This window comes from Molossus molossus, unplaced genomic scaffold, assembly GCF_014108415.1.
Source record: "Molossus molossus isolate mMolMol1 unplaced genomic scaffold, mMolMol1.p scaffold_m16_p_8, whole genome shotgun sequence".
Lineage (NCBI taxonomy): Eukaryota > Metazoa > Chordata > Mammalia > Chiroptera > Molossidae > Molossus > Molossus molossus.
The window spans coordinates 63,769,168-63,793,607 of record NW_023425402.1 but is presented as its reverse complement, the minus strand read 5'-3'; the positions used below and the strand labels follow the sequence as shown (position 1 = coordinate 63,793,607).

Sequence of the window (24,440 nt, the reverse complement as noted above, 5' to 3'; positions counted from 1 at the left end):
ACCATAGCTACATCCTGTATCTGGTGTTACTAGTCTTTCCCTTTAGACCAACTCTGCTGCAAAATGTGCTTTCCTGCCCTGGCCAGTTTGGCTCAGCGGTTAGAGCGTCGGCCTGCGGTACAGAGAGACCCGGGTTCGGTTCCTGCTAAGGGCACGTACCTCGGTTGCAGTTTGTCCCCGGCCCTGGTTGGTCGTGCGGGTGGCAACCACTCAATGTGTCCCTTCACGTCGATGTTTCTCTCTCTCTCTCTCTTCCTCTCTCTTCCTCTCTCTCCCTCCCGCTCTGTCTGAACAAAAAATGCAAAAATGTCCTCGGGTGAGGATAAAAAAAAAAAAAAAAAAAATGTGCTTTCCTTCTGTATTCTACACCCAAAAACAATTTCAAGAGAAACTGAGAATGCCCTGGCCAGCGTGCATCAGTGGTTAGAGCATCGGCCCTCACACCAAAGGGTCTCAGGTTCCATTCCCAGTCAAGAGTACATACCTGGGTTGCAGGTTTGATTTCTGGCGAATGTGAGAGGCAACCAACCAATGGGTCTCTCTCACATCAAAGTTTCTCTCTCTCTCTCTCTCCCTTTCTCTTCCCCTTTCTTCCTCCGTACCACTCTCTCTATAAACCAAAGGAAAAAAATATCCTCACATGAGGATTAACAAAAAAGAGAGAGAAAGAAACTGAGAACAAAAAAATAACAGTAAGAACTGAAAAGAAGGAAAGAGGAGAGCAATAATTAAAATTATAAATATTAGAACTTTTTAAAAAGTCCTATGGTTTTACAAAGGGGTTATAGCTAAGTATAAAGAAAAAAAGTAAGAGCATTGTTTTTCTAGTGGAAAACTACATTGCAAGTTGTTCAATATAATTGCTTCAGATCCCTAAAGAATAATTCTCATAGTTATCCACTGCCAAATATTTCTAAGAAACACTGATTTTGACTAATGAAACTATACTAAGACACATTTTCTTAAATGCTGAACTTTGAGTGATGACAGCACAATACACCATTGAGATGATGCTATTTTTGTGTTAAAAAACAGCTTAGTTTTTTAAAAAACGAATAAAAACTGAAACAATTTGGCTTTTGCCCAAATCTACACTCTATTTATAATTTAGGAATACATAGCTCCAATTAACAGATTTCCACCAAGGGTGTGGCCCACATTAAGTGTCAATGTTATCCTTACCCTCCCATTTGGGCAGGGCACAGAAGTACACAGGCTCTTGTAAGCACCCCTATAATATGCCTGCTGCCAAAACAGGCACAAAAAGCAAGCAGTCAACTGTGGGAAGATCGCAGCAGAAGACAACCAATAGTCCCAAGCCAAGCATGTGTTTTGCAAAATATTAATGAAAAAAGAATAACTTCATATTTGTTTTTTCTTCTCAATATATTTATATACTTATATTGGGAAGAAAGGGGCTCAGTAATGCTGGAATTACTGCTAATATTATATCCAAGCACAAATACCAAATTTGTCCACAAATTGAGTGAACAAATTGAGTGAAGCAGGTAAAATACAATAAAAACTTATATCATCTAACTTATGAGGTTATATTAGGAGATTAAATATATAATTGCATATGTTGCTATACTTCCTATATTATTCTATCATAACCACTCCTCCTCCCAAAAATAATTTAATGGTGCATCTTTACTGTCAAATACTATGCAGTAGCTAAAAAATAATGTGACAAATCTCTATACATTGACATGGAAATATTTCTAAGCCACACTGTTAAGTGGAAAAACAACAGTCCCCGAATATTTAATATGATGCATTTTAACTATAAAAACGACAAAAAGAAATAAAAGAAAATGTTCTGTGCGTGTGTGTGTGTGTGTGTATCGATTTTTCTTTTTCTTTATTGATGTTAGAGAGAGAGAGAAAAAGGGAGAGGAAAGGAGAGGGAGAGATTGAAACATTGATAAGAGAGAACATCAATTGGCTGCCTCCTGCATGCCCTTTACTGAGGATCAGGCCCACAACCTGGGATGTGCCCTGACGGGGAACGAAACCAGTGACATCTAGGTGCATGAGTCGATGCACACCCACTGAGCCACACCGGTCAGGCTGCATCGATTACTTTAAGTAAGATTATGTACTAAACACTGTTGACCTTCAGAAGTCCTAACAAGTTATTTTCACTCTTATATAACTCTATACTGCTTACAGCTTTTTAAAAAACATAATATGGCACTGGCCAGTTTGGCTCAGCAGTTAGAGCATCAGCCTGAGGTCCAGAGATACTCGGGTTTGGTTTCCGCTAAGGGCATGTACCTCGATTGCAGTTTGTCCCCGGCCCTAGTTGGGTAGTGCGGGTGGCAACCACTCGATGTGTCCCTTTCACGTCAATGTTTCTCTCGCTCTCTCTCTTCCTCTCTCTCCCTCCCACTCTATCTTTAACAAAAAACAAAAAAATGTCCTCGGGTGAGGGTAAAAAACAAACAAAAAACAATATGAACCATAACAACCATGAATCAAAAACTATTATAAGAAACAAGGAAGCAACCTAATTTAAGTTTCCATCACTGAGAAGCTTACTAAAGAGATGACCTGGTAACTGTAAATATTTATCCAAAATAGTACTCTATTCAATTCAAGAAATTTCAGAAAAAATCAAGACAATTCGGCAGGAAAAGTCATTCATATTCCTCTCACAATCTGAATTTGGATACATTATAAGTATTATTTAGAAAATATTACCTTTCTTGAAGTATAAATGTCAAAAAATGGCTTATTTCTGACACTAAATGGTTCCTGGGTTTTGTCAATGAGCCCAGCCTTCATTTTTTCATGTCGAGGATTTATTATTTCTCGTTCTATACACTGAAGACGAACATTAAAATCACAATCTCCAACCGGCTGTGCCTGAATTAAATGAGACAAGTATTTAAATTTCAACTCTAAAAACTATTTTTTCAGCATAATTATCAAAGCTTTCACTACTTTCTATGTAGCAGCCTGTGTAAACAGCATCCTTCGGAATTGTCCAATACAAAGCCTGCACAACCACACATGACAGCCCTGAAAATTAATTTGACTAATGATGGAAACATACCTAAACACACACACACAAACATATACACACACAGTTATTTATTTCAAAATTATAAATGCATAAAATAGTAAGGAAAAGTGGTATAAATCTACTCTAATATAAACTGATCCAAAATTCTCATATCTGAATTAAAGTATTAATATACTCACTAATCGTTTTTGTTATTTATATGAATTAGTACAATTATATGAATTCACAGTCTGTATAAAAACTAAAATCCACATAATTTCAAAAAGCACAAGCAAATAACATATCAAAATAAACAATATCATCACCTACACTGTTTTTTGATGTTTAAAGTGCTAATATTTTACATAAATCAATAAGCAGAAGATATTTATTAGACAAATACATCCTCAACTCTGAAAACTAATACAGAAAAGTTTATATAATATATTCATCATGCATTTATAAAATTCTCTTCTGGCCAGTGTGCGTCAGTGGTATAATATATAGCACATATGGTTTAAAACATGCCCTGGCCGGTTTGCTCAGCGGTTAGAGCGTCGGCCAGCGGTCCGGAGAGACCCGGGTTCGGTTCCCGCTAAGGGCACATACCTCGGTTGCAGTTTGTCCCCGGCCCTGGTTGGGTCATGTGGGTGGCAACCACTCGACGTGTCCCTTTCACGTCGATGTTTCTCTCTCTCTCTCTCCCTCCCACACTCTATCTGAACAAAAAATAGAAAAAATGTCCTCAGGTGAGGAAAAAAAAATGAAATAAAAAGTACATGTAAGCTTCTGTATGAGTCGAGGGTAGGGGCTTGCCCTAGTCTAATGATATATACAAAGATAGCTTAATACATCAACTGAGTAACAATAATCATCCAGATTAATAGCATCACCTCAATGTTATATCAATTATCCCCCTTCCTCAGTTGCAACTGGGCACCCTTTTATGCATTTTTCCCTTGTCTTCTTCCTCTTCTCTAATATATATTACTCAACCTAACATTCGCCCAAGCGAATGTTTATAAAGGGGTGGCAGCACTTGTTTAAGCTGTGAACATTAAATATGTCTCAAGGATTTTTTTTCAACTTTGCAAGGATGACAATTTTGATACTTAATAAAGCAAAAGGAACAAGACAAAGTGACCAAGAACTAGCAATGAGGTACAATATGTTCCCTTTACATATAACTGTTTACAAAGGGCATTAACTGAAGAAATGCTAATAAACAATCACACAGACCACATGTAACATTTTCCATGTCACCTACATTATCAAAGGTTAAAAAACCTAAAATGCTAGGTTTATTAGGCCTATTAGATGAATTTAGATCCCTATAAAATTAAAGTGGAAGAAGGAAACCCTCTTTTATTTTTTTATCCTCACTCAATGACATTTTTTTGCATTTATCTTCAGATAGAGCAGGAGGGAGGGAGTGAAGAAGAGAGAGAGAAACATCAATGTGAGAGACACATCAAGTGGTTGCCACCCACATGACCCCAACCAGGCCGGAGACAAACTGCAACCAAGACAGGTGCCCTTAACAGGAATCGAACCTGGGTCTCTCTGGTCCATGGGCCAAAGTTCTAACCGCTGAGCCAAACCCGCCAGGGCGGAAACCCTCTTTTTTTAAGAAAGAAAATAAAAAGCCTAACAATTGGTAAAAAATATATTACTCCAAATTCTCTCCTACATACATTTTACTTTAAAATACACATAAATTCGCCCTGGCCGGTTTGGCTCAGCGGTTAGAGCGTTGGCCTGTGGTCCGGAGAGACCTGGGTTCGGTTCCCGCTAAGGGCACGTACCTTGGTTGCAGTTTGTCCCCAGCCCTGGTTGGGTCGTGTGGGTGGCAACCACTCGATGTGTCGCTCTCACGTCGATGTTTCTCTCTCTCTCTCTCCCTCTCACTCTATCTGAACAAAATATCGAAAAATGTCCTCGGGTGAGGATAAAAAAATAAATAAATAAATAAAATACACATAAATTCACCAAAACAACAGGACTATATTGAAAGCAAGTTTACTTTCAAATCTAACCTGCCTATTCTAAAGGGAGCTCTTGATAGATTGGTATTGAAGCAGTCAGAACAGAATAAAAGAGTACTCAATAACTATTAACTAACTGGCCCCCATTTTGAATTCTTTCTCACTGCAAAACACTATCCATGCTGCCACTACAGTTACCTTTCAAAATAATAAGAGTATGATCATATCATTACCATAACTAAACCCTTCAATAATGTCCTATTACAAACAGAACTAAGCTATAATGCCTTCTTCAAGTAAATAGGCCCCCTACTCACTATTCCATTTTCATTTCCTGCTGTGCCCCACATCTCCACACATCAAGTGCACTAAAAACCATCTAATAATCTATTCTGCTAAACTCAATCCTTCAAAATTAATCTGTGTCACTTACTCTGTAAGCAATTCCACGCTTAATGACTTAACTATACCCAGGGTACATTGGAATATTTTCACCTATTCTCATATATTTCTGTATCTCTCATACACCTTTGCTGTTATACTTATATTATTGTACTTATTTACATTTATATTGTCATCCATAAGACCAATGATCTGCACATGTTTTTTATTTTGTATCCAATTTAAACATATATCCTAACAAATATATATATACATATTAACTTTGTTTTTAATCCTCATCTGAGGACATTATTGCATTTATCTTCAGATAGAGCAGAAGAGAGAGAGGGAGGAAGAGAGAGAGAGAGAAACATCGATGTGAGAGAGACACATCGACTGGTTGCCACCCACACGACCCCAAATGGGGCTGGGAACAAACTGCAACCGAGGTACATGCCCTTAGTGGGAACCGAACCGAACCCGGGACTTTCCAGTCTGCGGGCCAACGCTCCAACCATTGGGCAAACCAGCCAGGACACGTATTAACTTTTTAATAAATTGCATATATGTACAACTGCATAATATGTTATAAAACAGATAAAAATCAAATAAATATATAAAAATAAACAGGTTCTGCTGTTTTATTCTCAAACCCCAATGAACTGTTGTGGAAGTGGCTTTCTTTGGAGGCCAGTGAATTAAATTACGAATTCCTTGAAGGCAAAAATGATGTCTTGTTCATTTGTGTATGTATACACAATATTTAGAACAATATCTGATGATAAATATAAAAGATAATCAATAAAATTCTTGCTGGTCAAAAGGATAAACTAAGGAACTGAAAAGTTTTTAACTATTATTTCAAAAACAAGTTTTTATAATAGTGACCTTAATTTGGTGATTCAAAATGAAGTGATTAATCATCAATGAAGGGTCCATAATAAATTAAAGAATTAAATATATGTTTTCAATTATAAATATATCCTAATATCAGAAATGTCAAAAATATGACTTTAGCCCTGGCCGGTTTGGCTCAGCGGTTAGAGCATTGGCCTGCGGTCCAGAGAGATCCGGGTTCGGTTCCCACTAAGGGCGCGTACCTCGCTTGCAGTTTGTCCCCAGCCCTGGTTGGTCGTGCAGGTGGCAGCCGCTTGATGTGTTCCTTTTACTTCGATGTTTTTCTCTCTCTCTCTCTTCCTCTCTCTCCCTCCCACTCTATCTGAACAAAAAATGGAAAATGTCCTCGGGTGAGGATAAAAAATATATATATATGATATATATATATGACTTTAAAATCAATGTAATATGAAAAAAGGCACTCATGTATTTATTGAATGAATGATTATAAACCTAGAATTGAAAATCATAATTTAATATTTTTTACAGCAAAATATGTATGAATTTCCTAAACAACAAATACACCAACTTTAAGTTCTAATGAATATGATTTCATTAAAATGGAAAACTTCTGCAGCTCAATGGATACTAATTTGGAAAATACATTGTTTGCCACATTTATATTCAAGAAAGAATAAGAATACAGAAAAAATAACTAATTCCTATATATTAAGAAGAAAAATATTGGCAACAAAATAGAAAAATTATAAGCTCAGATCATTTGAACCAGCAACGAAATCACAAAAGAAAAGTCCAAACAAGTAAAAGCAAACATATAAAATATGCTTAATCTCATTAGTAATTAGGGAGACCATTTTATAGGCATTTTGCAAAAATTGGATATGTAAATAATACTAGCTGTGGTAAACTGGTACAACTACTTCTGAAAGGAATTTAGCAATGCAGCTAATAAAGCTTAAGTTGCCAAATTAATTAGAGTTCCCATATTGCAGGAATGAGGGATTAAAGTTTTAAACACTTTCCAAGAATGAGAACTGTCCTAGAGAAACTTTGACACGTGCAAAAGAAAAAGTATATATAAAACTGTTCAGTGCAACAGTAGTTTAACAGAAAAATATGGAAACTCAAATGTCAATCACAAGAAAAAAAGATAAATTCTATACATTTATACAATATAATAATCAATAGTAATTAAAGTGAATGAACTAAACCTATGCATATTAACACAGATAAATCTCTACAAAATAACATGGAGTTGGGCACCACATGACAGTACAATGACATTTATATAACACTAGAAACCCTGCAAAAGAACACTACATATATTTTATAGACATATATTGGTAATAAAGATATCAAAAACACTCATGGGAATAATAAACACCAAATTTAGGATAAAAGCCGTTGCTTCTGGTAAAAGGGTCAAGATAAGATGACAGAGACATGCACAAGAAACCTCTACTGGATCTGTGTAACGATTTATTTCTTAATAAAAAGAAAGCAGAGCCCTGGTCAGTTTGGCTCAGTGATTAGAGCATCAGCCTGCAGACCAATGAGTCACAGGTTCAATTCCAGTCAAGGGCATGTACCTCGGTTTCAGTTGTCCCCCGCCCTGGGTGGGTAGTGCAGGAGGCAACCAGTTGGTGTCTCTCTCACATCAATGTTTCTCTCTCTTTCTCTCTCCCCCTACCATCCCCTAACCTATCTGATAATAAATGAAAAATATCCTTAGGTGAGGATTAAAAAAAAGAAGTAAAAATGACAAAGTTAAGCTTCAACAAACCTGGTGGTTAGTAAGTAAGTTCTCCTTATATTATTCTCTATATTTTTATGTATGTTGAAATTTTTCTTTTTTTTAAGATATAGAAGGCTATTTCTAAGATAAAGTTCCCAGGCTAAGTGAATCTGCACTGAACACATTTTAAAGCAGAGCTCAAATCAACAGGCAACGGAGACAGCACTCCCCGATCCAAAAAGAAACAAAGCAACACCCACCCTTTGTCTTGTTACAGCCAATGAACCTCATTTCAAGAACTGTGATAAGAGTAAGTCAATTTTGGAAAGCATTACTTTTGAGGAATACAGCAGTCACAAACAGAACAAAACTAAAAGTTGATGGTTTTTTACTCTGAGTTTCCTAAATTTGAAATATAGGTAATTCAACAACAAATAAAATATATACATTGAAAATTTCCAGGTAAAATGTATTTAAGTAATCTGAATTAATATAATTTTGAATCTTAATATTGCAATTTAAAATATACACCCCAAAAAAACTTTTAAAATCTTTTTTTTTCTTTATTGATTTTAGAGAGAGAAGAAGAGAGAAAGAGAGATAGAAACATCGATGAGAGAGAACATCGATTGGCCACCTCCTGCACATCCCCGACAAGGGATTTGGCCCACAACCTGAACATGTGTGTGCCCTGACCGGGAACCAAACAGTGACCTCTTGGTGCATAGGTCTATGGTCAACCACTGAACCACACCAGCTGGGTACTTTTTAAAAACTTTTATTATAAATATTCAAAACTTTAAAACTTAACACTTTTAATTCCAGAATTCTTAACTGCTTTCGGTCTGCTTGGAATACTAAATGATTATGCAATCTGAATAATATATTTCTAGAAAAATGATTATACCTTTTCATTGATATACACTATTGAAAGAATTTCTTCCATTCAATTTAACATAAACAGGCAAACTGATTCTTAGTCTAAAACTGTAGGAAATAGGTAGAAAATACAATTTTTTTTTTTTGTTGTTATCATCACCCGAGGACATTTTTCCATTTTTTGTTCAGATAGCGTGAGAGGGAAAGAGAGGAAGAGAGAGAGAGAGAAACATCGACGTGAAAGGGACACATCGAGTGGCTGCCTCCCACACGACCCAACCAGGGCCCGGGACAAACTGCAACCAAGGTACGTGCCCTTAGCAGGAACCTAACCCGGGTCTCTCTGGACCGCAGGCCGATGCTCTAACCACTGGTTTTGCTCTTTTTTCTCTTTTTTGATATTTATGCACAGTAGGGGATTTTATATTTTGCTTTTAAGTTTCATGTCAGTACTCAACAATAACATATTTGTGCCTCTAAGTTACACATTCAACACTCGTCAATCAGTCTCTCTCTCTCTCTCTTTTTTTTTTAAGTGACAGCAATGAAACTTGGGGACTTTTTAAAAAATCAATTACAGGATAACTAAAACCAAGAAGTTTCCATTTTACAGTATACTATCTTGTTTTATCACAGTTAAACTGTTTTTCTTTAGTCACCGAAGTACCTAAAGAATCTAAAACCAAATGTGCACAATATTAGACAGTAACAAAAAAAAAAAAAGATGTAAAATTATTGAGAAAAAATATCAAATGAGCGCTGGCCAATTTGGCTCATCAGTTACAGCATCAGCCCCCGGACTGGAGAGTCCCAGGTTCGGTTCCCACTAAGGACACATACCTCGGTTGCAGTTTGTCCCCAACCCCAGTTGGGGTCGTGTGGATGGCAGCCACTCAATGTGTCTCTCTCACATCAATATTTCTCTCTCTCTCCCTCCCACTCTATCTGAAGATATATGCAAAAATGTCCTTGGGTGAGAATAAAAAAATATTTTTTTTTTAAATATCAAATGAGTAACATGAAAGTGTCACAATTTTTCTTTCCTACTCTAAGGCAGTAATACTTTTTATTTGTTAAAAACATATATTATCTCAGTGACAATTTGTTTAGAAATTTAAAAAGGTACTTACATTAAATTTAATAATGTCGTAAATCAAATATCTAGGAACAGCTTGTCCATTTACTCTGTCAATAATCATTTCCTTGAAAGAGAAAGAAAGATAAGTTTCTTCACCCTTTATAGCAATTTACAGCACAAAAATCATAAATATACAACTGATATAATTTCAAATGGGCACGTCTACCCAGATCAAATCAATATTGTCGGCACCCCAAAAATTCCCACCGTGTATTCTATATAAAATAAAATTATATGATGACATCTCATTATACTTTTTATATTTGAATTACTATGTTATATTTTATGTTGAATTACTAAGCCACTATTAGGATAAAAAAAGACTATAAATTTTAAATACCAACTATCAGGAACAATTTAAAAATAACTATGTTAAATCATTATTGCTTTATATTTTGTTATGTACCAATTACTTTAATCATATAATCTATAAATATAAATGATGCCATAAATATTAAGGGCACCATAATAGATAATTCCGATATGACCCAGATGGTCTTTCTTGGTTCCACTTCCCTCTATTATGATCAAAGGGAACAGGAAAAAAGAATACATCACATATTGCAGCCATTAAATGAAAAGTACTTCAATTCTGCACTCCCACAGAAAAGAAACAAAGGATACTAAAGAATGGTTACAGGTATATAATGCAGTATTTTATAAAATTTTAATTCTCAATAAGTTTGACCTAAATTACTTTACTTTCCACATATTCTTCCTAGAAAATTAAACAAGTTTTTTATTCTAATTTCATAACAGAAAATGCATATACAACCATCTAAAATTATACAGAACACACTGATTTAGGATAAATATATTTTGTGTTTTAAGAACTTATTACCAATTAATTTCTTTCTCAAATATGTGCTTGTTAAGCTACACACACTTAGGATTATGGTCTTGAACCCAGTTCTTAACATAACTTATATAACTTTCATTATTTTAAGCTGCTTACTGAAATATTTTAATTTAAATACTTGTATCTGAGAATTTTATGAGCCAACAAGGTAACCAATAATAGGTTTCAACTAATTATTCTTTTCAAAACTGGGTGGATGGAAATAAAGTGGCCTTCCAGGTTCAGAGAGCAGACATCACAAAATTTCCTTCCCAAATTACCTGATGAAATGAGCAAAAACATACCTTTCTTTAAACATTAAAAAAAAAAAAAAAAAAAACCCAGCCCTGGCCAGTTTTGCTCAGTGGTTAGAGCGTCGGCCTGTGGTCCAGAAGACCCGGGTTCGGTTCCCGCTAAGGGTATGTAGTTCGGTTGCAGTTTGTCCCCGGCCCTGGTTGGTCGTGCGGGTGGCAGCCACTCGATGTGTCCCTTTCACATCGATGTTTCTCTCTCTCTCTCTCTCTTCCTCTCTCTCCCTCCCACTCTATCTGAATAAAAAATGGAAAAATGTCCTCAGGTGAAGATTAAAAAAAAAAAGCAAAAAATAAAATTTATTATCAGCAAACTGAACAAGTAAAAAGGAATAAACAAATGAGTAAGCTTTAAAAATTGACCATCATGGAAACTACCAAGATTCTGGTAAAAAAAAAAAAAGGCACAGCAGGGTTAATCTCCAAGCACTACTTGTAAAATGACGAATTCTTCATAATTATCACTATTGCACTCAAATATAGAGAGATACAAACTCAGTGGTTATTCTTGGCTTCTTTTTATCCCCTCTTCTGATTTGTAGAGTAACAAAAATAGCACAGCACTATTTTTGCTCCCAGACTCCATGCTGAATTGAAGAAATAATCTGAGCATTACTGGAATAAAATATGGTTCCCAGCTAGCTGAAGAAAACATTCACCAAAAGTTTTTAAAAGAGAGCAGAACCCAGGGATTCTAACAAAGACGCAATACCTAGGCTGAGTTCTTTCCAGTGAGTATCTCAACACAATGTACCCTTCCCCAGAGCTGCCACCACTGCTCTACGCTACAGAAAAGTAGGTAAATTGAAAATACCTAAGCTTAAAACTTAGTTAACCGGAACCCTTGTACACTGTTAGTGGGATTATAAAATACTGCAGCCACTATGGAGAATAGTATGGCAGTCCCCTCAAAAATTTAAAAATAGAACTACTGCTCAGCTGGTGTGGCTCACCGATTGAGCATCAACCCATGCACCAAGAGGTTGCCAGTTTGATTCCCAGTCAAGGCACAAGCCCAGGTTGTGGGCCCAATCCCCAGTAGGGGGCATGCAGGAGGCAGCCAATCGATGTTCTCTCTCATGGATGTTTCTCTCTCTCTCTCACTCTCCCTTCCTTTCTCTCTAAAATCAATAAAGAAAAAATATTAAAGATCTCTCTTTCCTAACTTAAAAAAAAAAAAATAGAACTATCATATGATCCAGCATTCCCACTTCTGGGTATATGTTCAAAAGAACTGAAAACAGGGTCTTGAAGGGATATTTGCACACCCATGTTTACAGCAGCATTATTCCAATAGCTAAGAGGTAGAAGCAACCCAAATGTCAGAGACAGATAAATAGATAAATAAATGGCGCATACACACACATACACACAGTGGGACACTACTGAGCCTTTAAAAGGAAGGAAATTTATCACACACTACAAGATGAATAAACCTTGAGGGCATTAAGCTAGGTGAACTAAGCCAGTCACAAAAAGACAAATACTGTATGATTTCACTTCTACAAGGTATCTAAAGCAGTTACAGTAGTTAAATTCATAAATAGAAAGCACAATGGTGGTTGCCATGGAGTAATAGGAAGCCCTTTCACAGGTATAGAGTTTCAGTTATACATAATAAAAAAGTTCTAGAGATGAGGCCTGGAATTAGATAGTAATAGTCAATCTTTTGAATACACTAAAAACCACTTAATTGTACACCTTAAAAAGGTGAATTTTATAGTATGTTGATTATATTTTAATTTTTTTAAATAAAACTAAATTTTATCCTAAAATCAGTTCTTCAGAGTGAAGAAAAATAATAGAACCCCATATACATAGCATATATTAAATGTCAGCTACATACATATTGATTACACATGTTCTATAAATATAGACACAACAAAATGACTAAAAGGAAGATCAAAATGTTAGAATGTAATCTCTTTTTGATAATTGAATTTTGCTACTTGATAATGTACTGACTTTCTATAAAATTTTTAAGTGAGCCCGGTCGGTGTGGCTCAGTGGTTGAGCATCGACCATGCACCAAGGGGTCGCCAGATCAATTATTGGTCAGGGCATATGCCCAGGTTGTAGGCTACATCCCCAGTGGAGGTAGGCTTGATCCCCAGTGGAGGGCATGCAGGAGGCGACCAAATGATGTTCTCTCTCATTGCTGTTTCTCTCTCTCCCTCTCCCTCTCCCTTCCTCTCTCTCTAAAATCAAATAAAAAAGAAATTATTTAAATAAATTTTTAAGTGAACATAAATATTCCCTTATAAAATTTTTTTTAAATGTTTTAAAATATTTTTATTGATTTTGAGAGAGAGAAGGAAGGAGAAGGTGAGAGAGAAACATCAATCGGCTGCTTCCTGCAGGCCCACCACTAGGGAACAGAGCCCCAAACCCAGGCATGATCTCTGACCAGGAATCAAACCAGGGACCTCCTGGTGCCTGGTTCAACACTCAAGCACTGAGACACACCAGCTGGGCAAATTAACAGTTGAAAAGACATGCCATTTTCCCAATATTCTTGCTATTAACTTTAATGATTAACTACCATATCCTCCTCTTAACCTCAATATAAAATTGAATTTCACTGATTTGTTTCAAGTGAATTAATGCTGTATTTCTAAACTCCTATTTTCCACATTTTGTGGGTCAAAAAACATCACTCAGAGAGCAAAACAAAAGCTTTACTGATCACATCTGACAGTCATACAATTAGGTAGTTTTGAGTTATACTTGGATTTGAAATTTTACAAAAACAATTTGCAAATGAAAATGTAGAAGAAACAGGAAACTACAGAGAGCTTTTTTAATTAACTGGAAAAACAAGTATGGCAACCATAAATCTGGTCCAAGTAAACTGACATCATGAATCACACTGCTATTTTAAAATCTCACAAGTCTATTATGCTGCTCTCAGTTATCCAAGTTCAGGATGAAAATAAACAGTATTGCTAAGTTAAATCTGCATATGGTTAAAAATTAAATCTAATTTTTAAACATTATTTCCTACCTGGAATGCCTTCAGCCCATGTCCAACAAAAATCTCTCTATAGAAATCTTTCCATCTCTAATGACAATTCCTCTATAAAACATCTTTAGTAGCTAACTAACCAGATGCAACGTATTTCTCCTCTAAACCACCACAGGACTTGGTCTAAATACCAATCTTCAGGTTATTGTTTTATCCAGTACCAATCATTCTCCGCCCCTATCCAATGAAGTAAACCATCTCGAGGGTGAGACTTTCTCCTCAACCCTCTAATGCCGGCACTCCTGGCACAACAACTTGAACACGATAGGCACCCAGAAAACATTAGTTCAATTATAAACTATACTAAATGTTTACAAGTGCTGTAACTTCCGATTTTTTTTCTTCCTTTTATTTTATTAATTACAATGCTAAACAACTGTATCTTAAATAAACAAGAATGAAAATGTTCTTGCTGTTCCTGTGAACTAACTAGCAGGGCTGCCGAACCTGCCATGCAGTTTACATACAGCACAACCCCAAGGCTGCCAGTCACATCAGCTACAACGAGAATGGCACAGCCTGGTGATGTGCAATGAGCAATACTTCCATCCTTATGCAGTGGTTCTGTTGACAAAGGTGTTTGTGTGCATGCGCGCAGCACACATATGCACACACACATATACGTTACAAAAATACATATATATATATATATGTCTTTTTTTTTTTATCCTCACCTGAGGATATTTTTGCATTTATCTTGAGATAGAGCAGAAGAGTGAGAGAGAGAAACATCGATGTGAGAGAGACACACTGAGTGGTCGCCACCCACACGACCCATACCAGGGCCGGAGACAAACTGCAACAGTGGTAGGTATATGCCCTTAGCGGGAACTGAACCACGGGCCCACGCTCTAACCGCTGAGACAAACCAGCCAGGGCTGTATGTGTCATTATTATTACAAAATAATATTTTACTACACACCCTGTCACAGGAATGAAGATATACTAGTAACCCCATAGAGTAAACAGCATAGATAACTCTTTGATTTGTGACTTTACAGTTACTCTTTGCTCAGTCTCCATCTAACTAGACTACCTTCTTACCATCTTTCTAATCTTTAATACCTAGTTCACAGTCATCCTGGATGCCTGCCACCTCTCATTATGACCCATCTAATACTTTCTTGATCTCATTTCCACTGTTCTGGTTCACACAACCTCTACCTCTCACTCTCTCTGGTCACATCCTGGAACCTTCCCATCACTCAAAACTATACCTCAGACTAACTCAAACAACCTTTGCTCCAATCACAGTCTTCTACCTTCTGGAGATCAAATGATGCACACTCCAACATTTAGTTGGCAAATAAAAACAAAGAACAAGGGATGGAAGCAACAAGCATTCAGGTCACTTGGAGCGTGATATCCCCTCTTTCAAACTAATATATATATTTATCATGTGATTTTCATTAGAGTAATTCTGTCATTGAGAGTTTAAGTGAACATTCCCAAGCCAATCTCTGCCATCCGAATACCTATCCATTTAAACCAAAAACAAAGAAACAAATTTTATCTTAAGACAGGAAGTATTCTCATATAAATTCCAGAGAATATTAGCCAGACATATTCAATCTGGCACATGAAAAAAGGTTCAATGTTGAAGAAAGTGAAGAAATTTTAACTAATGTAAGTAGTACTCCTGTGGAAAGGAGACCTGAAATGTGGGAAGTTATAAGAAAGATGCTCAGGCACAACTCCTCTCGCACTGGAAGTAGTTCCAGAGAGTTCCTGGCCTCCACTGTCAGTCTTCCATGGACATATAACTCAGGCATAGCCCTTTGGAGTCTTCCCTTGGATTGATATATGGATGTTGGGAGAAAAAGTTATCTTTCTGCTTGGGCTGCAATGCAATTTGCCTCCCAAGTGGAAAGTGTCTTCATGCAAAAGGAGACCAAGCAGACAAGTAAAACAGAGAGAGAAAAAGAGCTTGGCCAATATCATTTGAGCCTACAGATCCAGCCTGAAGCAAACCAACCAGAAATTTAATTATTTGTGCCAATCTAGTTCTTTTATATTTTTCTTTAGTTATTTTAAGTTGTATTTCAGTTACTTGCAATGAAAAGATTCTAAATATAGTCCTGGCCAGTTTGGCTCAACAGTTAGAGCATCAGCCTGCATACGAAAGGGTCCCAGGTTTGAATCCTAGGCAAAGGCATGTGCCTGGGTTTCAGGTTTGATCTCAGGACCCAGTAAGGGTAGTGCGGGAGGCAACCAATCATTATGTCTCTCTCAAATCAATGTGTCGCTCTCAAATCAATGTTTTTCTCTGTCTCTCCCTTCCATTCTGTCTAAAAGATATCAATGAAAAAATATCCTCAGGTGAGGATTAACAACCAGGGCAGTGGTATCATGATTATTCAGAATTTACTGAGACTAGAAGGAGCCAACTCCCCCAAAAAATCTGACACACATTCAGTTTAGGAATCCATGCTGTGCCCTGGCCAGTTTGGCTCAGCGGTTAGAGCTTCAGCCTACAGACCAACAAGTCGTGGGTTCGATTCCGGTCAAGGGAAGGTACCTTGGTTGCGGCTCATTCCCTGGCCCTGGTCCAGGTCATGAGGGAGGCGACCAGTCGATGTGTCCCTTTCATGTCAATGTTTCTCTCTCTCTTCCTCTCTCTCTCTCTCCCTCTCCCACTCTTCCTGAGGATGGTTGAAAAAATATCCTCGGGTGAGAATTAAAAAAAAATAGAGTCCGTGCTATGAGTTTCTTTTACTAGTATAAATGAGTTACATCCCTCAGGAGCAGACATAAGATTGAACATTCTGGCACAGAGAAAAGTCTGGAATGATGTTCATCAAAATGGTAACAGAAGTTACTCCAATGGTAATAGCTCAGATAATTTTTACCAGTTTTTTGTAATGTTTTATATTATTTTAATTTTTATTTATAAAGAATCAATATTTTTAGAATTGGGGAGAAAGAAGCTACTTGCATGAAAGAAAGATAAAACATTTTTAGTATTGCAATTTTATGATTATGAAATACAGATTTTCTGAAATGAGAAAATTCCTATCACCTTTCGAATTTAAATGTAAAAGTACAGTGGGTGCTTTAAAAGGCATAAGTCTCTTAAAATAAGAACTATTAGTCCACATAGCTAAAGAGCCAAGGGAAAACTTACTATGTGGTATCTCACAATTAAAATTTAACTGACAAGTAAAATAACAAAATTAGTCTTTTTCAACAAAAACTTTGTTCAATCGTGAAGAACAAAAAAATTAAGAGTTAACTGTGTTCACTTACTCTCATACCCAAGACAATGATCTACAGAGAATAATGCAAATAAGAGATAAATGGTATTTAACATCCTAATAAAATTTTTCCTATGCTAGTTATACCTCAATTAACAGAAACTTAAAAAAATAGATTTGATTCTAAATTTATTTAGTTTGTAAAAACACAATTTTACTTACAAGAGAAAGAAAACTGGCAGTGTTTAATTTTTTTTTAAAGGATAAAATAGGACTTACCCCATCCAAGAGAGTATTTGATAAATGTATACGGAGATCTTTACGAAATGGGAATTCCAGATTTGAAACATGAAACACTGAATTATCTCTATCAATCATAAAAACTTCATTTGTGCCATCAATCAACATCATATACCTGTAAATAAAACATAAAAGGTAACATTAACAACATAATTCAAAATGGGATCATAAGAAATAATAGTCCAACTGTTTTTCCTTAGACTTAGAATAACTGCATGGAATAATGTTCACTAGAATCCTCTCTATCCCCCATCATGCAGATTAAAGTACAAATTTTCTTTGTTTTAAATGTTCTCTTTAAAAAAAGATGTTTCCTATTAAAAAAAACAAAGAGTATAGAGAAATCAAAGCTTTTAATGGAGACAATGTGATGTTCAAGAGTAACTTTATGACCCATGTTAGGAGAGAATAGTTCTCTAATTTTTATTAGATTTTCAACATCAAAGTTTACAGAACACATAAATGCACAGATATGCAATTAATTACATTTTATATATTACTCTCTCCCCTTTGCAGTACAAAAAAAAAAAGTGATTTGCAAGTGGCCAGACATCAAACTATCCAATGCTCTTTCTACCACACTACAGTTAGCAAAACAGCCCCTCTCCTTGAATTAAAATTTCAGTATAGACAGATATCACTATTTCAGATACAATTCTTATTTATTACTATCAAATTAAAATATTTTTAAACTCAAGCTCATGAGAATTTCTATTAGCCCTTATCTTGTCTTTAAACCAATCAATATATGGGGGAATTTATGTACTTTAGAATACACCATTCTTCAAATGGTCAAGTTATCATCACTAATTCCCACCAGTGGATCATCAAAAACAAAGCTCTACTTCACACCATATATAAAAATAAAGTCCAGATGGGTTCAAGTTCAAGAAACACAGACTAATAGGCAATGCTACCAAATATATAATAATATATAATAAAAAGATTTGGGGTAAAAATGGAGACCATATCCAGGTACCAAACTCTTTAAAAGAATGAGAGAAAATGACAGTAAGAAACTAGTAAGTTAAAAGGCACAGGCTTGAGAGAAACAAAATCATTTTGTTAAGTTGTGTTGACTGTTAAGTGTAAAGAGTAGAAGAATAACAGTCTGGATACACTGCTAAGAATGAAGAATGCTGGCAGATCTGTCCAATCTCCTACCCATAGGGTATGTCAGAATAAAGAAGCAAAAACTGAAAGATGAAGCTCAATCAAGTTAAGGTCAAGGAACAGAAGAAACATTAAATGAAGAGGTGTTAGCTAACACAGTACATGATACCTAATATAATAGAGGATAATCTGTACCCCATAAATGAGTGTTCTAAAGAGTAGACATGTTTAGGTTAGTAAGGAGCTATGAGAGTTGATTACAGTAAAAGAAGTGTGCAACATCAGGTTGAAAAGCAGCAAGGAAGACCAAAGAGCTACATTTTAGTACTGGATTGGAAGCATGCTGTTAGTAATATTTTCAAAATAATTAATCCCAGCCGACCCCTGAGGAGGAGGTGGAGAGCTCAGGCCCTTGATCCGTATTGAAACAGCTGTAGCCCTCATAGATCTGGATTGTGGAGACTCAGATTTCACTAAGAAAACAAAAATAAAATCACCCTCAGTCTGGACTAAGTGTGCATCTGAGAGACTCCTAGACCAACTGCCAGGCCAGTAGGCTGGCAGACAAACAGGAATACTTAGTTCCCAAAGCCCTCCTGCACACGCTTTTCAAAATCAGCAATTCCTGATGGATAAGGAGACTCTAGGCTTCTTGAAAAGAAGTCATCTTTGCCCTGGATTGTGTTTCAAAAGAATTCAAGTCAATATAAAGAAAGGTCAAATAAAAAGCAATTGTGATATCTTCTACAAAAATGGTATTGAAGACACAATCCACCATGTTGTTTAAAGATTTAGACCACCATTTTGCAAAGCTTAATATTTACTTTAAATAGCATGTCTTGGCAAAATAAATTCAGGGAAGACTTTATGTTTCTTTGAGAAAGTGGAGATACATACTAGGAATATTTAAGGTTATGAAAAACCATATAATAAGTCTGTTTATCTTAGCCCATTTTTTACTAAACCTAATATTTAGCAGAGTAAGTGTTCTATATTCACAATTTGAGGAAAGCTGATTTATAATTACAAACTTAAGAATTCAGAAAAAGAAATGGTTATCTCTTCTGATCATATAAGGATGACAGAAATTATATTTCCCTTTTCACTAGGTGATCAGCTCAGAATTAAATATAATGTTCAAATAGAATAACACATTAAATCCCAGGGTGCAGGTACATTTGCTCTTCCTGCTTACTTCCTATTCATATTTTAACATACTTATTTGACATATGTGTAAAAATATCAGACCTTTCTTTTTACTTCAAGTAGCATATCAATTAGAAGAAAATACTATACATATACACTTATACATAAACAGATTTAAAGGCCAAGAAAGAAAAGGTTTTAGAAGATAGAATTCTCTATAAAGGATTGCTCGTGGGAAACATGCTTGCATCTACAGAAATACTAGAGACATTATTTAGTAGCTGATATTTAGGGATTCTTCTGCACATACAAATTTTCAGGGTTTAGAACAAGTTTCTGGAATATGATATTTAATTTGAACTCCAGTCTTTCCAAATCATGTGTCCTTTGTTATATGATACCTATGAAAAGTAAGGAACTATTTCATGTTACAGAAGAAAGGTAAAAAGGTGGAATATTTCCATATCACTCCAAGTCACTAACAACAGCCAGATTCTTAAAAAAGAGGCAACTATCCGATATACTGTCAGATGCTGGCTTAGTATATACCTTCAGTAGATAGAATTATGAGTGTAATCATTCTTATTAATTAGGAAATTACCTCAATTGTAAATTTAATATTCATAATGACTAAGTTGTTTGTATTACACCTATTATCATTGAAAGACAAAAATTAATTCAATATAAGTTTCACTGAATTAGAAAACATGGATTCATTTTTTATACTAAAGTATATACATCAATGAGCTATATAAATTACAGAAAAGCTCAATTTATAAACTGATTTACTTTAAATGTTAGTTTTCCAGCTTTAACTAGAAACAATCTTTCAGGGTAATCACTGAGATGTGAGACAGCTAATCAAGTAAAACCACCAAATATACATTAATGACATTTTAAAAGTACATAATTAAAGAAGAGAAAAATTATTTTAAAATATTGGTGAGTAATAGCATCTAGAGTCCTAATTCACATTCCTAATACTAGCAGTCTGAGATTAAAGCAGAATTTAAACATCTTATCTTTTAAATGTATCACCAATTCAGATGAAACTTCACCATCAATTACATTTCTAGGAATTTATTTTATACTCTATGAATGCAAAGATCATATCAATTTTGTTCTTTCCCACAGACCAATTGCCTTGCACAGTCTATCTGAACAGACAGAAGGCACTCAACAAATACTTGTTAAGCAAAGGATGTATTAAGTATGTTCATCACAGCATTTTATAAGTGAAAAATGAAAACAAATGTCCATCATTCAGCAGATCAGTAAAAGCATAGCAAGCATTTTAAATGATAATATATTAATTAATAAGAGATTCACAGTATATTATAATTTTTTTTCTTTATTGATTTTAGAGAGAGAGGAAGGGAGAGGGAGAGAGGGATAGAAACATTGATGAGAGAGAACATCGACTGGCCACCTCCTGCATGCCCTTCACTGGGGATTTGGCCCACAATCTGGGCATGTGCCCTGACCAGGAATCAAACCAGCAACCTCTTGGTTGCATGAGTTGATGCTCAACCACTGAGCCACACCAGCCAGGCAGATTCACAGTATATTAAGTGAAGAAAAAGCAACTTAAAAACCAGAATGTGTAAAATGATTATGGGGGTAGGAAGATAAAACCTTATAGACAGAAAAGCCTACCAAAATGTTAAAAACTGTCATCTCTATCTAAAATTATCAATACTTGCTTTCCTCATATTTCTTTTGTATTTTCAGAAATTTTATCAATATGAGAAAATTGCTTTTATAAGCCAGGGGAAGAGAGATTAAAGCTACAGAAAAAAAAAAATAGAAATAGAGTCTAATCAGAGTCCAAGAAACATTTCCTTTTGGAATATGACAATGAAAGACAGGACGCTAAATCTTGTTCGTCATACCACAGCACTTCAAAATTAGCCGGTATTTCTCCTCTCCTATTATACAGTGTCCATACTAGAGCTTTTTAGTGGACAATAAAAATAGAAAAATTAATCATTTAAACTGATTCATTTCACTACCATCTCTATCCATTTGTTGTAACTCCTATCAAACTCACTATGGTTTTTCTTTGAAAATGGTTAATCAGTTTTTTAAAAATATTTAATAAAGGTCCAACCAAGTATCAGGCACAGTGCTAGATGTTAGAGTCATAACAGCGAACAGCACAGATCACTGAAAGGTTTTTAGCAAACTAAGAGCATAATCTGACCTGCATTTTTTAAAATTTACTCCCATATAGAGTAAAACCAATCTGTAGACAGAGAAAGTATAAGGCTTCTATAGAACACCATGTGGGACTAAAGTAGCAACAGTAACTTAGAGGCAAGTGGATAAACTGAAGACATTAAGAGGCAGACTGACAGGACAATATGCTTTTTTTTTTTTTTTGCTGCAAAATGCTTTATTGTTTCCATTCGGTCCGATGCATGGGAGAGGGCTCCAGGGTGGTTAAAAGAATGGCTAGTGGTTTCAGGGAGAGAGGCTCAGGCAAAAGCCAGACACCAGGGGAATGCAGAGGGGCCCCTCAAAGGCCTCTGGGCTCCAGTCTCCTAGTCCTGCTTGAGAGTGAACCTTTTGAAGACATAATCACCTAGCCCAGCCTGAGGGCCAGCCAGCCTGCGGAGGTTAGTCAGGTGGTCGCCCATCTTCTTGATGAGTTTCACCTCCTCCTCCAGGAAGTGGTTCTCCAGGAAGTCACATTAGGGTCTGCACGGGTTGAACCCAGGGCACGTGGATCCAAAAGGGCCTCATTCAAGTTCTTCTCCAAGGCCATAGCGGACTTGAGTTTTGCCCCATTCATCATGGGAAGGCTTCACCACATCCTAGAAGAGACCGTGGCCACCGAGCTGGTTTTACAGTTTTAAGAGATGCTCAGCACCCTCTGCTTCTTCTCCACCAACTCGCAGAAGTGGCCCACGCCCTCCAGAGCCACATCGTCACGGTGGAAATAAACCCAGAGAGAGGTAGGTGCAGGAAGCCCCTGGAAGCATGTTGGCCAGGAGGTTGGCCACAGCCTCCACCTGGGTGGAATGGTTCTAACGAATTTGGGAGCTCATGGTTGTTCCACAATGACTTTAAGTCAGAAAAGGGTAACTGGTCTCAGAGGCTGAGGCAGTTATGAAGGTGATGCTTGGAAAATAGGTTGGAAGATGGTTAGAGGCTGGAAGAGGGAGCGTCCCTAGGTCTGTTCCGTCGAAACACTGTAGAAGCAAGAGTCAGATCTGGGGAACACCAAGGGCACTGCCGCATTTTATTTATTAAGCCATGGAGCATTTAAGGAGGAAGGAATAATAGCTCAGTCTAGTTTGGGAAAAATAACAGGAACCATGTTTTGGATGTGGATATGGATAATTTCATTTTCACACTGGAAACCTAAAGGTCCAGATTTTCTCTATCCCTGTCCTTAGCAAGTTGGAAACAAGCTCAGGATCTAAGCCAGACAATCAAATGCTCCTTTCTCAAAATTTTTAGCTTGAGTGAATGACAGTTAGGCACAAAAATAGCTCAAAATTATTCTGAGAAATAGCAAAGGCATTATCAGCAAGTGGCAATGGTGGCTTCCTATTCAAAATGCCTGACCTTGACTCTGGTCCTTGCTGCCTGTCTTCTCTTGATCCCTATCCATAAGCTTTCCTTTCATATAGCTATTGTCTGTTTATCTGACATAACTACATTTCAACCCTTGAAAAAGAATTATTTGAAGAAATACAGCTTTACCTTACTTCATTTTCCCAAAAATTCAAAGAATTCATATTAAGGTCATTCCTATTTTCACATTAACAAATTAAAGAGACACGCATATACCTCCTAACCTTTTTAAAAAATTTAATGCTAATGTTAATCACTGAAATGAAGACACAGTTCTAACATACTCTCTTCATCAAAAACAAAATTTTTATTCAGTATTATGCAAGATTCCAACAGGTATCTTTATTTTGATTTATTGATTCTATAAGTACAGCAGCTGTCTTCAAAAGAATGAGCTCTTTTTTAATCCTCATATCACATCAATTTAAAGTCATAAAGCAGATGTGATTGAGATTTTTATGGTCTTAAATTCACTTTAAACCCACAGCTTCATGTCATTGTGTGAGCACTTACATATATACAACAGTAATTAAACTCACATCATGTATTATTTAATTTTTAAATTTCCAAGCCCATTCACTTCCCCTCCAATTTGTCAATTTTGTCCAACCAACCTTTAATCTTAGAATGTTAATTGTACATTAAATGGCAGGGCAGAAGCATGCTATTGAACATTTGGACAATTTGCCAACATTTAAATGTTCTACCTACGCATAGTCATCTTTATTTTATATCTTGCTATAAATATCAAATTTATACTGTGTTTGGTTCATTTAAGTTTTGTTTAAAGTTGGTACTTGATAAACTATGTCTATGGAAAAATCATCAGTCAAAAGACTATAACTTTTATTTCAATATAGGTAATTCATTCACAAGTAAATCTTAAAGACCTAAGGGTATTTACCATTAAAAAAAATTACAAACACTCCAAGCCTTCTCATTAAATAT

General features: G+C 36.0%; 1 protein-coding gene across 11 annotated transcripts in view; it reads right to left on the bottom strand.

Moving 5' to 3' along the window:
• Positions 1-24,440, bottom strand: part of RNGTT (RNA guanylyltransferase and 5'-phosphatase) — a 262,608-nt gene that overhangs the window by 172,576 nt on the left and 65,592 nt on the right. For all 11 annotated transcript variants that reach the window (XR_004957608.1, XM_036248259.1, XM_036248258.1 and 8 more), the window contains exons 9-11: positions 17,631-17,766; positions 9,976-10,047; positions 2,704-2,868 (exon numbers count right to left, since the gene is read on the bottom strand). Coding sequence is in view for 10 of the 11 variants with exons in the window: in XM_036248259.1 (XP_036104152.1) it covers positions 2,704-2,868; positions 9,976-10,047; positions 17,631-17,766 (373 nt within the window). In the remaining variant the exon portion in view is untranslated. The remainder of the gene's footprint in view (positions 1-2,703; positions 2,869-9,975; positions 10,048-17,630; positions 17,767-24,440) is intronic.